The 16842-nt window shown below is 24.5% G+C and overlaps 1 protein-coding gene across 6 annotated transcripts in view; it reads left to right on the top strand.

Moving 5' to 3' along the window:
- The window catches only part of ACC (acetyl-CoA carboxylase), a 45171-nt gene that overhangs the window by 7458 nt on the left and 20871 nt on the right, over window positions 1-16842 (top strand). For 2 of the 6 annotated variants that reach the window (XM_089217751.1, XM_089217753.1), the window contains exons 2-3: window positions 346-407; window positions 11107-11386. In XM_089217751.1, the coding sequence (XP_089073877.1) occupies window positions 404-407; window positions 11107-11386 (284 nt within the window). In that variant the 5' untranslated portion in view covers window positions 346-403. Of the gene's footprint in view, window positions 1-265; window positions 408-8021; window positions 8046-8142; window positions 8273-11106; window positions 11387-16842 lie in introns of those variants that run through there. The other 4 variants (XM_089217752.1, XM_089217755.1, XM_089217749.1 and 1 more) reach the window with 4 other exon arrangements.

Here is a 16842-nt window from a genome sequence, read left to right as displayed (position 1 = left end):
TAACAGGTATTTTTTAAATTAATGTATATTACAAAAACAATGATTTGTATTATATCATTTAATTTATATTTAAAAATAGATATAAAATAATAAATTTTATTATTGGTTATTAAACGCATCTAAAGGTTTTAATTTTAAGGTCATAAAAAACAAAAAACTTAATTCATCTACTGTTCATAACTGATAAATCGGGTGACTTTGATTCCCTTCTTTACGACCTCTACGAGTTTCAAGATAAAGCCAATGATTTATCATTTATTATTCTTCTGACCTCTCATGTATAGAAACATAAGTTTGCTCCGAAGCTTGAATGTATTTTTTACATTTTTTTTTTTTTGTTATTAGTGATGCTAGTTCAGAAATAAAATAGTTAGTATATTGACAAGATTTTTCTTCCATTAAAATGGGTAAGTTAAATTTAATTTATTTCACAATTATATATTATTGATTTAATTTAATTTAAACTTTGTTGAAAGTATTTTATAATTTAAGTATTACCTATGAATATCTTTACTTTTTTTTTCAATTAAAAATCTTATGAGAATTATATTTAGAATTTTAAAAATATAATATATATATATATAACTTTAAATATTTGATAGAATATGATTATTTTATCATAATTTTATAATTTGTGGTATGCATATAGTATCAATTGCAAACAAATTGATCAAATTAAATAGTTTTATTGTATTCCTATACTTATATAAACAAAATTGTAGATTATGATAATCTGTATATTTTTGAGTATCAATTATTATCATTAATAAATTAATAAAATATCAATAAAAGTAATTATTTCAAATAAATACTAATTAGTTGTGTGAATAGAAATTAAAAAAATTGATTTTCATTGGCAAAAATTACGTATTCATTATTATTAATAATGATTTTGATAATAAGTACACTTTTCTGAATAATGGTATCTAATATAAATATAAGTAATATTTTAAAGAAAAATAAAAACTTGATAAGTCTCAGGATATTTTGGATATGAAAGAAATAATACATTGTATTAATAACTAAACATAGTGATGTTACAATTAATAATTATTATACAATTAGGTACAATAAACTACCTACGTCCTACACATTTGGATGTATTATTATTATTTTTGACCAAAATGTATTTTTATCGCTGTTCTTTACTTTGTATTGTGTACGCTGTTAAACTGTATTGTTTTGTATAAACAATAATTATATGTATAATGATTTCTTGAAAAAAAATTGTGATTTTTCCATTGCCTCCACTTAAATAATAAATTAATTTAAATTTTTAATTAATATAAACAAATTACATTATTTAATAACACGTAAATAATTTATAATAGACGTGAAACAATAAATTTTGTAATTAAAATTCGTTAACTAAAATGACAAATTAATTCTTGTAAAGTGTACTTAGTGATAAATTTTGTACTTTGCTCTAACTATAACTAAACTTGAATATACTCCATTGATATTTTCGGATATAATGAATACAGGTTATATTTAAATCAATATCTAAATTTACTGTAAATAGTATTAAACTATTAAAGGTATATATACTTAAATAAAAGAATCTGTATTTGCGTATGTCCTACGTTTTGCGTACATATTTTTATACATAATTCATACAAAATTATCAACAATTATTCGTTTATTAAATATTAGAAAATCGATTTAAATAGATTTTGCGTAAAATTTCAATTTTTTTTCTGAATTTATTTTCCTCTAAATATTTAGAAAAGTATACGGAGTTTATTTTTTTAACCTGTCAATGTACAAAAATCAACTATATTAACTTTCCTGATACTAACTTTTAGTTACCTGTATATTATAATTTATTTAGTTTGGTTATCATAGTCTATTTATTTTTTTAAGTAGTATTAAAATAAATTTGATATTTTTTTTTTTTTGAAACTAATGAGTAATGTCGAAGTAGTGACTAATGAGTATTATCAATGTAATTCTATGCTATTTAATAAATGTTCGGAAGTCGTAAATTTAGTAAAATCATTAATTATTGATTAATATACTTATTAAGTATTTAATTTACACATATTAATTATAAGTTAAGTTTTAATATAATTAGTTATGAATGTGAAATTATTAAGACATCTTGTAAGTTTTGGTAATTTAGTATAGTATATTATATTTTTTAGACAAAAATCTTTTCGAATTATCTAATGAATAATTTAAGTTGAACTAACATTTTAAGAGTCGATTCAAGTGTAGGTAGTCATAAATTTAAAGAGCATTTCAATAAAAAATGCCTTAGTTATAATAATAAATGATTGAGTAAAAATGTTATTACTATTACTTATTATAATATACATACCTGTTATATACATATCTTGTTTTTTGATACTAGGTTATAGTTTATCTTAATTAAAAAATATATATACCCGCTAATTTAACATATAACATTTATTTCTTAGCTTTAAGTTACGCAATAGATGTAGTTAATCAATAGTTTATCTATACCCCGTATTGTGAATTAAATAAATGACGTTGAATGTTTTGATATTAGAAACAGTAACATATAATTCGAAGATAATAATATTAAGTGTTTACTTTTTACAATCTAAAATAGGTACAAATGAATTAATGTAAATTGTTTCGGATTTAAATTATTAAATTTTTTTTTTCGTAATAATATTTTATTTTACTCCGGTAAAAAAAATTTCGTCAATTTTTAGAATTTAAACAATGACGAAATTTATTAATATTAACAAAGTGAATTATGAAGAATGAATTTATATTTTGTTTTTACAATATGATTTTATAGATTTACTGTAAAATAATGATTACCTAATTTAGGCATGATTATTTTATCTGGTTAACTAATTTACTTCAAAAGCTTTAGATTTTAAATATTTTGTTTGAATAAAACTAATTATTTCTGAATATATGTACTATTTAATATTGAAATTTAGTAGTATGGCTTACTACAAAATTAGTCAAATAAACAAGTTTATTCAACAAACCAAGATTTTATTTTATTTTTAAAATTAAACGCAGTGGGGTTCCACCAACGTATTCCTCCTCATACCATTCATGTTATAATTGTGTATTATATTATATTATAATATTTTCTTACTTTTCCAAAAAACATAAATTGTTAATTTGAACATAAAGGATTAAAAACATTTTTTGAAATCATCTTAATTATTTATAACTAATCTTTCATAGGAACTCGACTTCAACATATTTTTCTCTTTTTTATAAATATAATGTTTTTTCAAATATTTTCTTACGACTTAGATATAAATTTATATTATTTTTAATTTAATTACTTTGTTATAACCTATAACTGATACCTTGTTTTTTATCTATGTGTTTATTTCAATCATACGAATGTTGTGGTTCAATTTAAATGTTTGGTATAGAGGCTAATGTACGGTAGATCATGATCAGTGGGGGTCATAATGCAAGAGTATATTTTTCTTTTTAGATTTTGAACGAAGTGAGGAATGTATTGATTTTACAATGATATGTTTTTTTAAAAATATTTTTTTGTGTCTGTTATCACGTTTTGGAGTAGAAATAATGCTTTGATTTTTGACTTCAGTCCTTTTTTGAAAAGGAAAATTCATCTAGTTGGTACTTTGGGGAGGGGGGGGGGTCAAAAGTAACGTACTTATCGTAGTAAAAAAAGTCAAAAATCGTTAGTTACAATTTTTGTTTATAAGCATTTACAGATCAAATGTTTACAAAATCGTGAAAATTGACATGGAATTATGAAATTGAAAATTCATAAAATTGTTGTGATTTATACCTATAAGGCTAAAAAACCCAACACAAGGTTCTCCATAACTTTTTCTTCAAATAACTTTAAAAAAGAATTCCATAGAAAATATTTTGTGAGCCTATACAATTTATATTTAAATATTGTATGCGTATAAAATATATTATAATTTAAAAATAGGTAATATAATATCCTAGACTGACAAAATATCATCACCATTCAGAATCGTTTTTCGTATACAGTACTACCTGTCATTTCATTCAAATTTAATACATTCATATAGTGACCTACTCTCCATCTCTACTATACAGCAGAGCGATTTCCACTTGCTCACTTTTTTTCATACTTAAGTATCTTACAAAAAAGTCATAAGTTTGTGTTAACTTTAACCAGTTTGTCACTATTACCACTGTTTGACACATTACCTCTACAGTTTAAAAAATGATTACTTATTTTAAAGAAGTATTAATTTGCACTCGATATGTTCAATAACTAAAAAGTACAGACAAAAAGGTACTACTTTCTAAACTCGTAGTCATTTTGTTCTGCACTTAATAGTAAATATAGGCGTAGATTTAATTTAAAATGTCCTAAAATATAGATTTTACTAGATTTTATTTATTTTTTAATTATTTAATTATTTATATTTTTATATTAAATGTATTTTCGTATATTGTATAAGAATACACGAAAAATTAAATATTGTCTAATTTGCTTCGTTATTTTTTATTTCGTACCCTTGTTCTTAGCTTTTACTTGCACAAGATAAGCGTGGTAGCGACGAATGGTCTGACAAACGCTATAATACTTATGCAGTAATATGTAACGATATATTTTTAATTCAATATAGGCTCTAAGTATTTCAAAAATTATCAACAATTTTAAAAGAAACTTTATTTTAATTTATTTTATTTTATAAAGTAATCATTATATAACGTGAAATATTGTTAGTATTAATTGATGTTTAAAAATATAATGTCGGAAAGATAATTAATCAACACGAATTTAAGTAAATGGTTTTATACTGGACCAATATTTTGAGAGGTAACTATAGATATGCCTCAAGTCTCTCCACACCCCCTTCAATTTAAAATAATAAATAGAAATAAAATAGAAAACAAAAAAAGTTTTTATATTAAAATTGAATATATTATACAACTCTGACACTTGTGCACTATATTTACCAGCTATAAGATTAATTAATTGCTCGTTTGAAATTTGGTTTTTATAGATCAGAACACTTCAACTTTTTCGGAATATGAAATTAAAATGTACGCTTTCAAACCAAAAAGTAAAAATTTGGTATTGTCGTATTGATAATAATAGAAGAATATCATTTTATTTTAAAATTAAATTTCGAAAAAAAAAATATATTTAAAAAATGTTGATGGTTTTCAAAATTATAAATCCAAAAATATGTATAATTATACTATTAGATTATAAATGGATTTTTTTAAAATCATCTTTATTACAAAGTTTTTTTAGAAATTGGAACTCATTTTCTAAGGACACTTTTCAAATTTTGTAATATTATTATGATTGTATTATTGGCATTAATTCATTTGTCTAAATAGGTATTTATTGTATCTACTCTTTAGCAAGATTGCCCATTAGCTTATTTATATTTTTGTATCTATTACGAGTAAAACAAAACCAAAAGGACACTTTTAGACACTATGAAATGTTTAAAATATTCAATTACATACGACGTTAGTGGTTGTGGCTCCTTGGTTCAGTTATATAGTGGCATAATAATTGTACGTAAGTGCAAAAGGTCAAATAAACGTTTATTGTATCTACCAACTTAAACCTACTAGAGTTTAGTTTTACATGTGTTTCTTATAACTAAAGAGCTCTCCAATGAATTCGTAGTACCGTACTTTTAACATTGAGCTATAGGTAACGTATGGGCGTCTAAAATTGTATTATTATTGATGTGTTAAATATATTTATGCATGTGAGTTAATTTATATTAAAAAGTTTACCTCTCTAGCAAATTAAAAGATAATAGTTTTCAATTATAAATTTATAAATTATCGTAAGCTTATACATTTTTGCTAACTAAAGTGATACATCTAATTTTTTTTAGTCATAAAAAATGATGTTGTCAACTTATAATGTTGACTGTCGAAAAATGTTCTAAGTAAAATTAATGACAATATTTAACTGACATTCTAATAAAAATTTACGGGCTTGAAAAATATCCAGCGAGAATATGTTTGTACTCCACAAATTTGTTTTATCGGCTTCTAACTCTTATATTAAACATATTATTATATTTTGTTTGCTGTGAATGTTTAAAGAAAGCATTTATGACGTTCGAAATTTTAATCACAGGATGTATCATATTATACATCGGTTTATCGGTAGTGATTATTATAATTTGCAGTTCTTACAAAATATCAACAGTTATTATATTCATACGCATACGTTTTATCAACTATTTATTCTCTCGCTGTGTATTTTTATATATTTTGATCATCTAAAGTCAATTTTAGTTTTTGGTGCCTTATTCTTACTATAAAATATGTGTACGTCTTTGTAATATTATCATTTTTTAATAAGTGTGAAATCATATTTCGTAGAACCATTATCAACCATTCATTAATCATTTATTTATAATTTATTCATTGGCTTCCATGATGGTAATACGTTACTGAATTCTCAAGTTAGTAACATTATTTTATTACTACCTATTGATATTTAATAATTATTTTATAAAAGTGTTTACATAGTATATCGGTTTTATTGTACCTAATATATTATTTACTATGCCGTGTTTATATTTGCATATTTGTATATATGTATAAACCTTGTATGTTTTGCATCCAAATTATTTATTCACGTTTATGGTGGCTGAACCTATATTTGGTCATTTGAGTTTTCAAACATATCAGAATAAAAATTGTAATCAAATATCCGGGTTATCGGTTAATATTGCCATACAGATGATAATAAAACGTCTCGACCGCATGTGTTCTCGCCATCTTATGAACCATCAAGAAAAATATAACAAATTAGCTTTCAGCAGAAACAATTTTGTGTTGTTAAATATTAGAGTGAAATGATTAATGATCTAACTTAAAAAGTGGAACATAATTTGTGTTAGCGAGTGGTTTTTTGTCACGCTACTTACTTTAATTTTTAAGAAAATGTTAGTGTGTTTAAAAAAACAAAATTCAAAAATTTTCTATTTTGTATATTAAAATTTGTAAGACGGAAACAACACATGCAGGTAGACACACTGAAATATACTAATTATCTAGGAAACATTAAATTTTTGAATTGCAAAATATTAAGTACCTATTTATTTTATAAGATATTTTTTAGAATTTTCTTTATGATTATAGAAAAAGATTGTTTCACTTGAAAAATAAAATATATTCTTTGTTTATCAATAATTATTCTTAAATATAAAAAAATTTAATTAACGGTAAAAACATAAAAACAATGTATATAAAAGTGTTAAATAGTTTGGTAATATTGTTAAAAGTTTTAATGTCAATGTATTGAAAATAGTGAAAAAGTTGTATATTATAAGTACCTACAGATGTTAATTTTTTTACCAACCTATAAAAATTGAATTTAAATATTAATATATTTAGAACGCACTATAAATTTGCCGTGTAAAAAAGTTTAAAAATCATTATATTAGGAAACAGAGGGTTTAAAACGTATTAATAATTTATATTTCAACGAACAAAATTAACGTAATTAATTTAAATATTTTAAAATGCCACTTGCTTTGTATCTATATTGGCATAAAATAATGTTTAAAGTTATCTAAATTTGTTTTTTTTTTTTTTTTCATAGCCAATGATGTCAAATCCATGTATTTTAATTTTGTTCATTTCCTTAAATACATTTCAGGCCTGTTTGACTATTTTCCGATATCATGCATGATGGTATCAAAAGTTTGCATCAACTAGTTTAATAAACTGGAAATCCTTTAGTTTTAAGTTAACAACCTCGAATAGAACGAGTTGAACCTCTTCGTAGTGGACACCCACCAAGGTTGAATTGAACAGCAGGTTTTTTCCCTCGATAAGAATTAACTTGAAATTGTATGGTTAAACTATATCGAGTCCTAGTAGTAGACTACTAAATTCAATAAGAGATTTAACATTTCCATGTTTCAGTAGCTTACTTAAATTCACTATTCACTCATATGTAATTTACTCCTCATATGTTTAATAATAATAATAATCGAGAAAACAAATTGTTATTCTTTTGACCATTGGACTTTTTGTTTTATATTGTGTTTACTTATGTGAAAACGGCCGAACGCTCTCGGTTGTACATCAGTGTGCCAAGGGTGAATATATTTGATTAAATCATTTGCTTAATTTTCAAAATCGAAATCTTTTATTAATGTAACAAAATATTCACGAACGTATATAAAATGTATATGGTTCAATGAATTAAAAATGTTTTATTTGTTTTTCTTTATTGCGCGTGAGTATTTATTAAAAATATATTATACTTTAAAAGTGTTTTATACGGGTAAAAATGTGCCAGAAGAACCTGTACTAGAAATTTCAGGTTAGTTTAGAAATAAAGTATCGTATTCAATTTAAATATTATCGAAATAAATTTATCTCCAATATCACATAATGTACATTATGTCATAACACGGTGAATGTATTATTTATGCAACACGATTAAAATATAATTAAACTTATTTAAGAAGTCAAGTTATTATAATACAGTTATTGGGTTTGAAATATTTGGATTGTTAGGACATACTTGATCTGCTAGATTTAGTGCTAATACTATGTACCTATTATTATTTGCTTAATATTTTTATTTAATAAATGGTTGTATTTTGAATAAGGGAAATCATTAAGTAGACCCCGGTTTATAATGATAAAAAATAGTTTAAACAGCGGGATTACTATAGTCGATCAAAAATGTATTATATAATTTTATAGTAATATGGTATATAATATGTATATTATAATATATTGTATAACATATTGTATAATGCGTTATTTTTAACACCAAGACGAGGAAACGTCTTTTAAATTTATTTTATCTAGTGTATTATCATTTATCAATATAATACGAATTAATATTTGATACATTTTTCAGCTTAAAATCCAAAAAGTGTATCGTCGAAATTTTTAAACTGTTGTCGTAATTAAATAATAAGTTTTAGTTAATTTTTCTAATTTCATTGCAATTAGATATAATTAAATTTGTTAGTACCTACTTATTAAATTAAAATTAAACTCAACATTTTTAAAATATGATATTTTTATTATAGAATAATAAAATAAATTATTTAAAGTATGCGATTTTTAGGAAGTTTTATAATAATGCATTATTTTTTTGTGCACTATCCTAAACTAAGTACACATACTTGTTTAATTTATAATCAGTAAAGATATAATTTGTTTAGAGATATTACATTTCTTTATTATTCAAAAATTATTTTTCTTAAATCTTTATCAGTTAGTTATAAATATAATTAAAGTAATAATAAAATTATTATATTATATAAATAATTAATTATTATTACATACATTGTACTATTACTAAATAAAATACAATTAATACTTATCCAAATTGACCAAATTAGATATACCTATCCTAGATTTGTTTGTAATAAAAATATTGTACTTTTTGTAAGTGAACATTTTACTAGGTATTTAGTATTATAAATAAGATAATTAAGATATAATAAATTATCTATTTATTTTTAACTATTGAATACGTGCAAAGCGTGTACAATAAAAAGTTTATAATATTACGTAATAATATTATTCTTGTAACTAATTTTTAATTATATTACTGCGTCGATGTACCATGATTGAAATTTTCAAATAATTTTTTTTTTTACGCCTGTTAAGGTAGATGACATTGACATAACTTTCTTTTCACGCACATCCGCGATTAACTATTAAGTTGTTTGATTTAATTCTCTCCTTCCTAGGTACTAATTCATTTCATAGTATTTTAGATTCTGAGCGGCGCCAGGAATATAATATTGGTTTTACAATGATATTTATTTCTTTTTATTTTCTTTTTTATTCTGTAAACACTTTTTCTTCCTCTAAACTTGCTCAAAAGTATCAAGTGTAGCATATTTTCTGAAAGGTTATGTTCTTGAGCTGGTACTTTATATGCTGGTACTTCGATTTTCGAAACGGTACTTGAAATAGAAGAGGTTAAAAGAGAAAAACCGTACGATTTCACGATTTTATATTATTAAATAATTACGGACGACGTTTTTTAATTTTTTTTTTGAAATTATAACAATATAATTAATATAGCATATCCTCGACTGATAAACCATCTCCACTCAGAATCGTTTTTCGTATACAATGATATTACATAATTGAATTCAAATTTAATACCATCCATTACAGTAAACCACTTGTAACCTACTGTACTTTAGAGCTACATCCACTTACTTACCCACTTTTTGACCATGACATGATTATTATTTTAAAAAACCGACACGATGTAAGGGCTATTTAAACTGAAGAATGGGTACCAGCTTATATTTGATAATCAGATAATCTAGATTTAAAAAATCCTAATAGTTAAATATATAAATATTTTTAGTATCAGTAAATTATACAAAGATAAAGTGTTATTTAATTTATAAAATAGTCATTTAAACTCTGGCCAAGTAATATGTGTTTTCAATTTAATACATTGTTATAAGAATACCTAAAACATACAAATATGAAACAATTGTTTTAATTTATTATTATATTTCGATAAATTATATTTTTCATAATAATTAAAGCCAACCTAAATCGGCTAAATCTTAAGTAATTCAATAATTTATAAATACAATTAATAAAATTATTATAATATCATTAGGTAGGTACCTATGATTTTAATATAAATGTATAGGTAGGTAATATCCAATAAAAATATTATTAATATATTTTTGTTTATTATTAGTTATACCTATTAAAGTTAACTCGTAAGACATAGTGTATACAATATGCGTATATATTATAAATATTGTGTAATAATACATATTTACATTTTTTTTGCATTGTTTAAAGATGGTTATTTGTTATAATATACAAAAAATATGTTTTACATCTTACCAGCGTACCTATTGAAATACTTATTTTAATAAATTGTTATTTATCATGCATAGTTAATGGGACGCACATAATTATTTATATAGTAATTATATTTGTAGGACCTAAATTTATAAGCATTAACTATAAATGTATACTTAATTTATGAACTGTAATATATATATTTATCACTTTTTGTTAGAATTGTCAGATAATATTTATTCTGTTTAAGAGATTACATTTTATTAAATACATAAATTTAAAAAAAACTACTACTAATTACCCCCTGTTCTATGATGGTTGTAAATGATAATTGAATTTTTTTTTCAGAGAGTACAGATTGCAATAATTCTGAAGAAGCTGTTATAATTGATGATAAGATGAGTTCCGAAACTAGTGGTGGTGTGAATTTTATTGTCGGTGACGAGGATGGTGTCGATCAAGCGCCTACTGAACTCGTCAATGGAGATTTAATGAAAGCTTTAGAAGAAGAGAAACACGAAAATACTGATTCTTTCCCTTTAGATAAAGAAACACGTATGGGTGTAACATCTAATAGCAGCTCTTATAACAACATGTTTGGCTTAACGGAAAAGAGGAAACGATTAAGGTATCTAATTTATTTACTTTTATTATAATATTATATTTATAATACTTTGTTAACGGTGTACATTTTAATAACGTGACTTATGTTTGTCATTTAAATTTCAAGTGTCACTTAAACAATTTTAACTGTGACTTGCTTAATTTATGCGCAAATTATACATTATAATCTTAAAACGCATTCGTAAAATAAAAAAAACAGCATTTTATACTAATAATTATTATAGATGTGAATAGCATTTTTATGAATTTTGTCCATTATTCAAATTGAATGTTCCTACAAAATTAAGCATGTCGATTCAAATAACTGGAAAGCTAAATAATTTTGTTTTTCAAAATAGTACAATCTGTAAAAAATTAATTCATATAAATTATTAATTTATTATCTAGGAGTATCTAGAGTAGCCTGATTTATCTGGTATATTATTATCATGTGATACAAAATTACAAACCCTATATAAAATTAATGCATTTAAATATTTGTTGATTCGTTAATCATTTTCAACTTATTTTATGGATGAATTTTAAAACTTATAGCAAATTAAAATGAATCGAATGTGCATAATACATATAATATTCCATTATTGATAAAACTTTTAGATTATCATTTTTATAACTTCCGTTCAAGTTGTACATTTTAAGTCAAAGGTAAGGAAGCTTTCGTTTTATAATGTTGGATATATTTGTTTTTACACTAATAATGGTTAAAAGTTATATGTATAACGATTAGAAAATCGATTATAAATTATACTGTACGGTATACAACATTATTTAATTTGAAACTTAATGTTTTAAATTAACAAATATTATCTTATACCTTTGCTTTACAATTTTTTTTTATGGCAACAACTACAACTATATGTGGTTGTTTGATTTTAACTAACATTTTAGTTACGTATTATAGGTATTTTTTAAGTGGAAGTCTTACGTTTCATTTTAAGATTTCTATATAATTTGATGTGTTCTTTCTTAATTTTCCAAGTATCACTTTAGTGAAGTAATCATAAAGACAATAGTCAACATTAATATTTTTATTTAATATAATATCTTACACTTCTTAAATTATTGACTCATTTTAAAATTATTAGCGTTTTTACTTAATCAATATATTTTGTTTTATTTTTAGAACTTTATTTGATAAAAAATTGTTTCAATTATATTGATAAATTATAATTTAACTTCTCAAAAATAAGTTTACTCAAACCTTAGTCAATATGTGAAGAATTTAGTGGTTTTTTTCTAAATAAAATATTTAAAATTATGATGGATTTTACTAATTTTATAAAGTATTTGAATTTATGTAGGGCAAAATTATTTTGAATGAACTAAAAAATTAGAATACCTATTATTGGTTACTTTCTTTCTTTAATAGAATTAACTTCTTCATAATTCGTCCTGTATTATGGAATCTATTTTTTTTAATAGTATAATGCGATTGTTGAAAGACGAAAATAGTTCAAATGATAACTATTATGACATAATTACTAAAAGTTCTAAATATTTTCACATTAATTGAAGCAACAGTTTTCTTATGCAGTTATATTTACTGATAATTTTCTATATCTAATAACATTTAAATACTGTGTCATTTTGTTTGTTTCGTTCATTCGTTTATGAGTTTAATAAAAGTATACGAGTAAAATATAAAGTCCCTATAATCGTAACTGGTAACTGCAATAACAGTATAACACATTATATTATTTGATCACGAAGTGTGATGTTACGTTAAGAAAATAAATGTTATTATGACTTGAAATAACGACTGTGTGCCAGCATTGTCGTCTTAAAAAAAAAAAAAAGTTCGCATTTATCCCTCTAATTGTTATTATCTATATAACCGTGCCTAATGTGTGTAAATAATATATTAAAATATGTATTGATACTTGTTGTAATTCTGAGTTGTGACCGTAAAACTTGTGGTAAACTAGTCAGCTGTTACATGTCGAGCGAGTTATTGTCCAGCTGAAGCTAATACGATCTACTAGAAAAAAATTAAATCGTAATTTCTGCTCATAGTACCGGAATAGCTTAATAAACTTTTTTATCGTATTTGCTTTAAACCATTTTACAGTATAAGAAAAGTATGAATAATTTTATATGTGTTCTAAATTATAAAATAAAAACAGTAGTTTTAAAAAAAGTGAATTAATCGTTCCCTTATCCAGGCAGCAAGAGCTTATAACATTTTTAGATTTTCACGGTCAATATGCTAAATTATAAACATTCCTAAACATAAGTTTGGATTCAATGATTACATTTTATTGGTCTATCTTTATTTCCAGAAATTAGGTAGTCACACTGTTATGGCAATGTTATAGCATAGCCTATTTCGTTCAACTGAATAAATTTTGTGTTGTTAGTTTAAACTAGTCTATTATCAAACTTGGTTTTAATTTAAATTGAGTTATAAGTTTGCAGGAATGTAAAATATTACATTTTTTATGTGCTCATAAACTTCTTCAAAATTAAAATATCAATAAATAATATTTGGTGCGTTAAAAGACTAAGACAGCAAATACATAATCCTAGGCTAAAATATTATATGCATCTATCCAATAATCGATGTTTTAGTTGTAAAATGCTGTTTTTTACAAACTAAATTTAAAAATATTTAACGACTTAATTAACTTTATTGATTTTTAAATTAAAAAAGTGGGTAAGTGAATGTCACTCTGCTGTTCAGTAGTTACAAGTGGGTTACTGTTATGGATGGTATTAAATTTCAATTCAATGATATAATATCATTGTATACGAAAAACGATTCTGAGCAAAGAAGGTTTGTCAGTGTAGGATATTTTATAGTTCTATACTATATTAATTATGTTATATATTGCTATATTATTTCAAAAAAAAAAAAAATACAAAAAAAATGTAGGTAGGTACCTATAAAATAAATTCCAAATTATATCTAATTCATAAATTATGTATCCGACTCACTCAGTCATTCATAGAATATAAAATATTCCATAAACTATAAAGTGTTAATATAATTCATTAACGAAATTAACTATTACCATTATAATTTAAAGTATACTCTAGACATTTCAAGTACCCACGAATAATATTTTTAATTTACAATAATACAACTAAAATTGTTATTCTTAGTTATTTAATATGTAATTTCATCCGAATTTGAACTTAAAAATAATTATAAAAAAAAAACTGTATACAAAATTGTAAAAATATATTATGAGCTTTGTATTAAAATTTTAAGCTTGTTTGCCGAATGAATACAATTTTATTGTCATTTATAAAAAATAAACTAAAAAAATTTCAAATTTCAAATTACTTTAAATAACTTAAAAAGATTTGAAATATTTTGAAATTTTATCAGGTATAGAAATTTACAGTATAAACATTTAGTAAAAATTTCATATATCTATAATAATTGGTTTTATAGCTACACTAATATCTAAAATCGATTTCTCAAAAATTTATTTTGCGTAAAAATTCCTGTTTTTCCTTAATTTTTTTTTTGTTTTTCTCGGTGCTTTTGAAAACTACTGGGAATTTCAAATGCTAATTTGACCAATGCTCTAACTAGATTCACACTCCAACCGGAAATGCTTTTGAAGCTGAAAATTGAGGCATTATTTCGACAACTTATCGTGTACACAGATACAATATTGTAAAATCAATACATTTATCCCTTCGCTCAGAATCTAATATAAAATAACTAATAATTGTAATATCAAGGGCGGCGATTAGCGAGGAGCGTAGAGGCTAACTAGTAACTATAGACATCGTAAACCACCTATTAGTAATAATTTCTTTCAGAAATCTGTGTAGAAGTTAATAGTGTTCATATATTATAAATCACAGTCCCTGTAGATAGAGTTGTGCTCTTACTTTAAGTGGTCAGCAGACAAATAGTTAAAAGAAGAATTTTATTTGGATCAAAAAGATTTTGCTCACCCCCCCCCCCCTAAAATTAATTAAATCCGCTTCCGATTAATATAAAATATCATAATATTTTTATTTTATATACATAAACGTAGCAGAAGTCTTAATACATTAAATGGTATATTTCTATAAGACTATATGACGTTATATTGTATTACGTTATCTTATGATGAAGTTATATATACCAATTAATTATATTACATAATAATATATTATGTCTAGTAAAAATTTCAACAGACTTTTTATGTATAATAGATTACCTGTATAGCAAACAGCCTGGTTTGGTTGTATTTGTGGCTTAAATTCGATACTTCTATACTTGATTTTCCGTATACGCAATCTCAAACATATCCCGTCGTCGAAATCGGCTGCAGCTTTGCTGTGTAAAACAGCCCGTGTCTTTTAGAGAGTAGTGGATACCGCTGGTTAAGTAAGGTGCTGTGGATTCGAGATTTACATATTATTATTTATTCGTTTCCTTGTCATATCTCGCCGATGACACCCATCGAGTCGAGTAAGTATGTAAATGATAATATATTATTACACTATATTATGACTTCCGACAGTGTGCCATAAATCATCAATACTGCGTTGCAATATTGTGTATCTAGTGGCTGGTTGCATACAATATTTATACATTATTTTTACGTTATCGATTGTATATAATTAAATATTATTGTGGTTTCACACCTCAGTCTTTTACTTCGCTTTCGACTGTTTTACGTGCGCGCGAATGTCCGCTTGTCATTTGATTTTGCGTTTACTTTATTTCTTGTGTTTTCTGCGTCGCAGTTGTGTTAATCTACTGTTTGTGAAATGTGAATACTCGTGAGAACGCCGCTACTATTAGTATACAATATGTCGATACAAGTACCCAGGTTGTTGTATTCTCACTTAAATTATTAATTACTTTGTACCAATCACATCGGAAACCTTAAAACAATAATTAATTAATTTGCTCACGCGCTGCTCAACAATCGTAAATTAGTGTATTTCGTATCCCACACATTATCCGACCCGTCTGCGCGTTTATCATAATTCAAGATATAATTTTCTCGATTTCTCACGTGTCGTTACCCGTGTATTATTAATAATAATATTCTGGTAAAGTTATACAATCGCCACCTCAAACAAGGCCTAGATACAGACGTGAACGACTCATTTACCACCACCCGTGAACTTCGTCATCGCCGACCTTGCGCCTTGCGGACGCGTGCAGCCGCGCTCTGTTTGCACGACGATCGCGACGGGATCCCCTTGCACCGTTGTATAATATATAGTGATCATATAATTATATATGCATATAACGACTGTTGCGAAGGTGAATCATTATCATTACGATCGTCATAACATCATTATCAACAACGCCTAATGACGTTAAATACATTATTATATAAAAAAATAATAATAATATACCTATTCCACGACGCACTTGTTTATAAATAACCCAAAACGCCATAATTATTGTGGTGTGGCGGGTGTGACTATATTTTGTAATATTCGTGTCTCAGCAGTCCAACCGTGTTGTTGGTGGTCAGTCGTTTTGCGTGTAACTCGCTT

This window comes from Diuraphis noxia, unplaced genomic scaffold, assembly GCF_037042655.1.
Source record: "Diuraphis noxia isolate RWA-SAM2 unplaced genomic scaffold, SU_Dnox_SAM2 contig0001, whole genome shotgun sequence".
Taxonomy (NCBI): domain Eukaryota; kingdom Metazoa; phylum Arthropoda; class Insecta; order Hemiptera; family Aphididae; genus Diuraphis; species Diuraphis noxia.
This window is presented reverse-complemented; position numbering and strand designations above follow the sequence as displayed.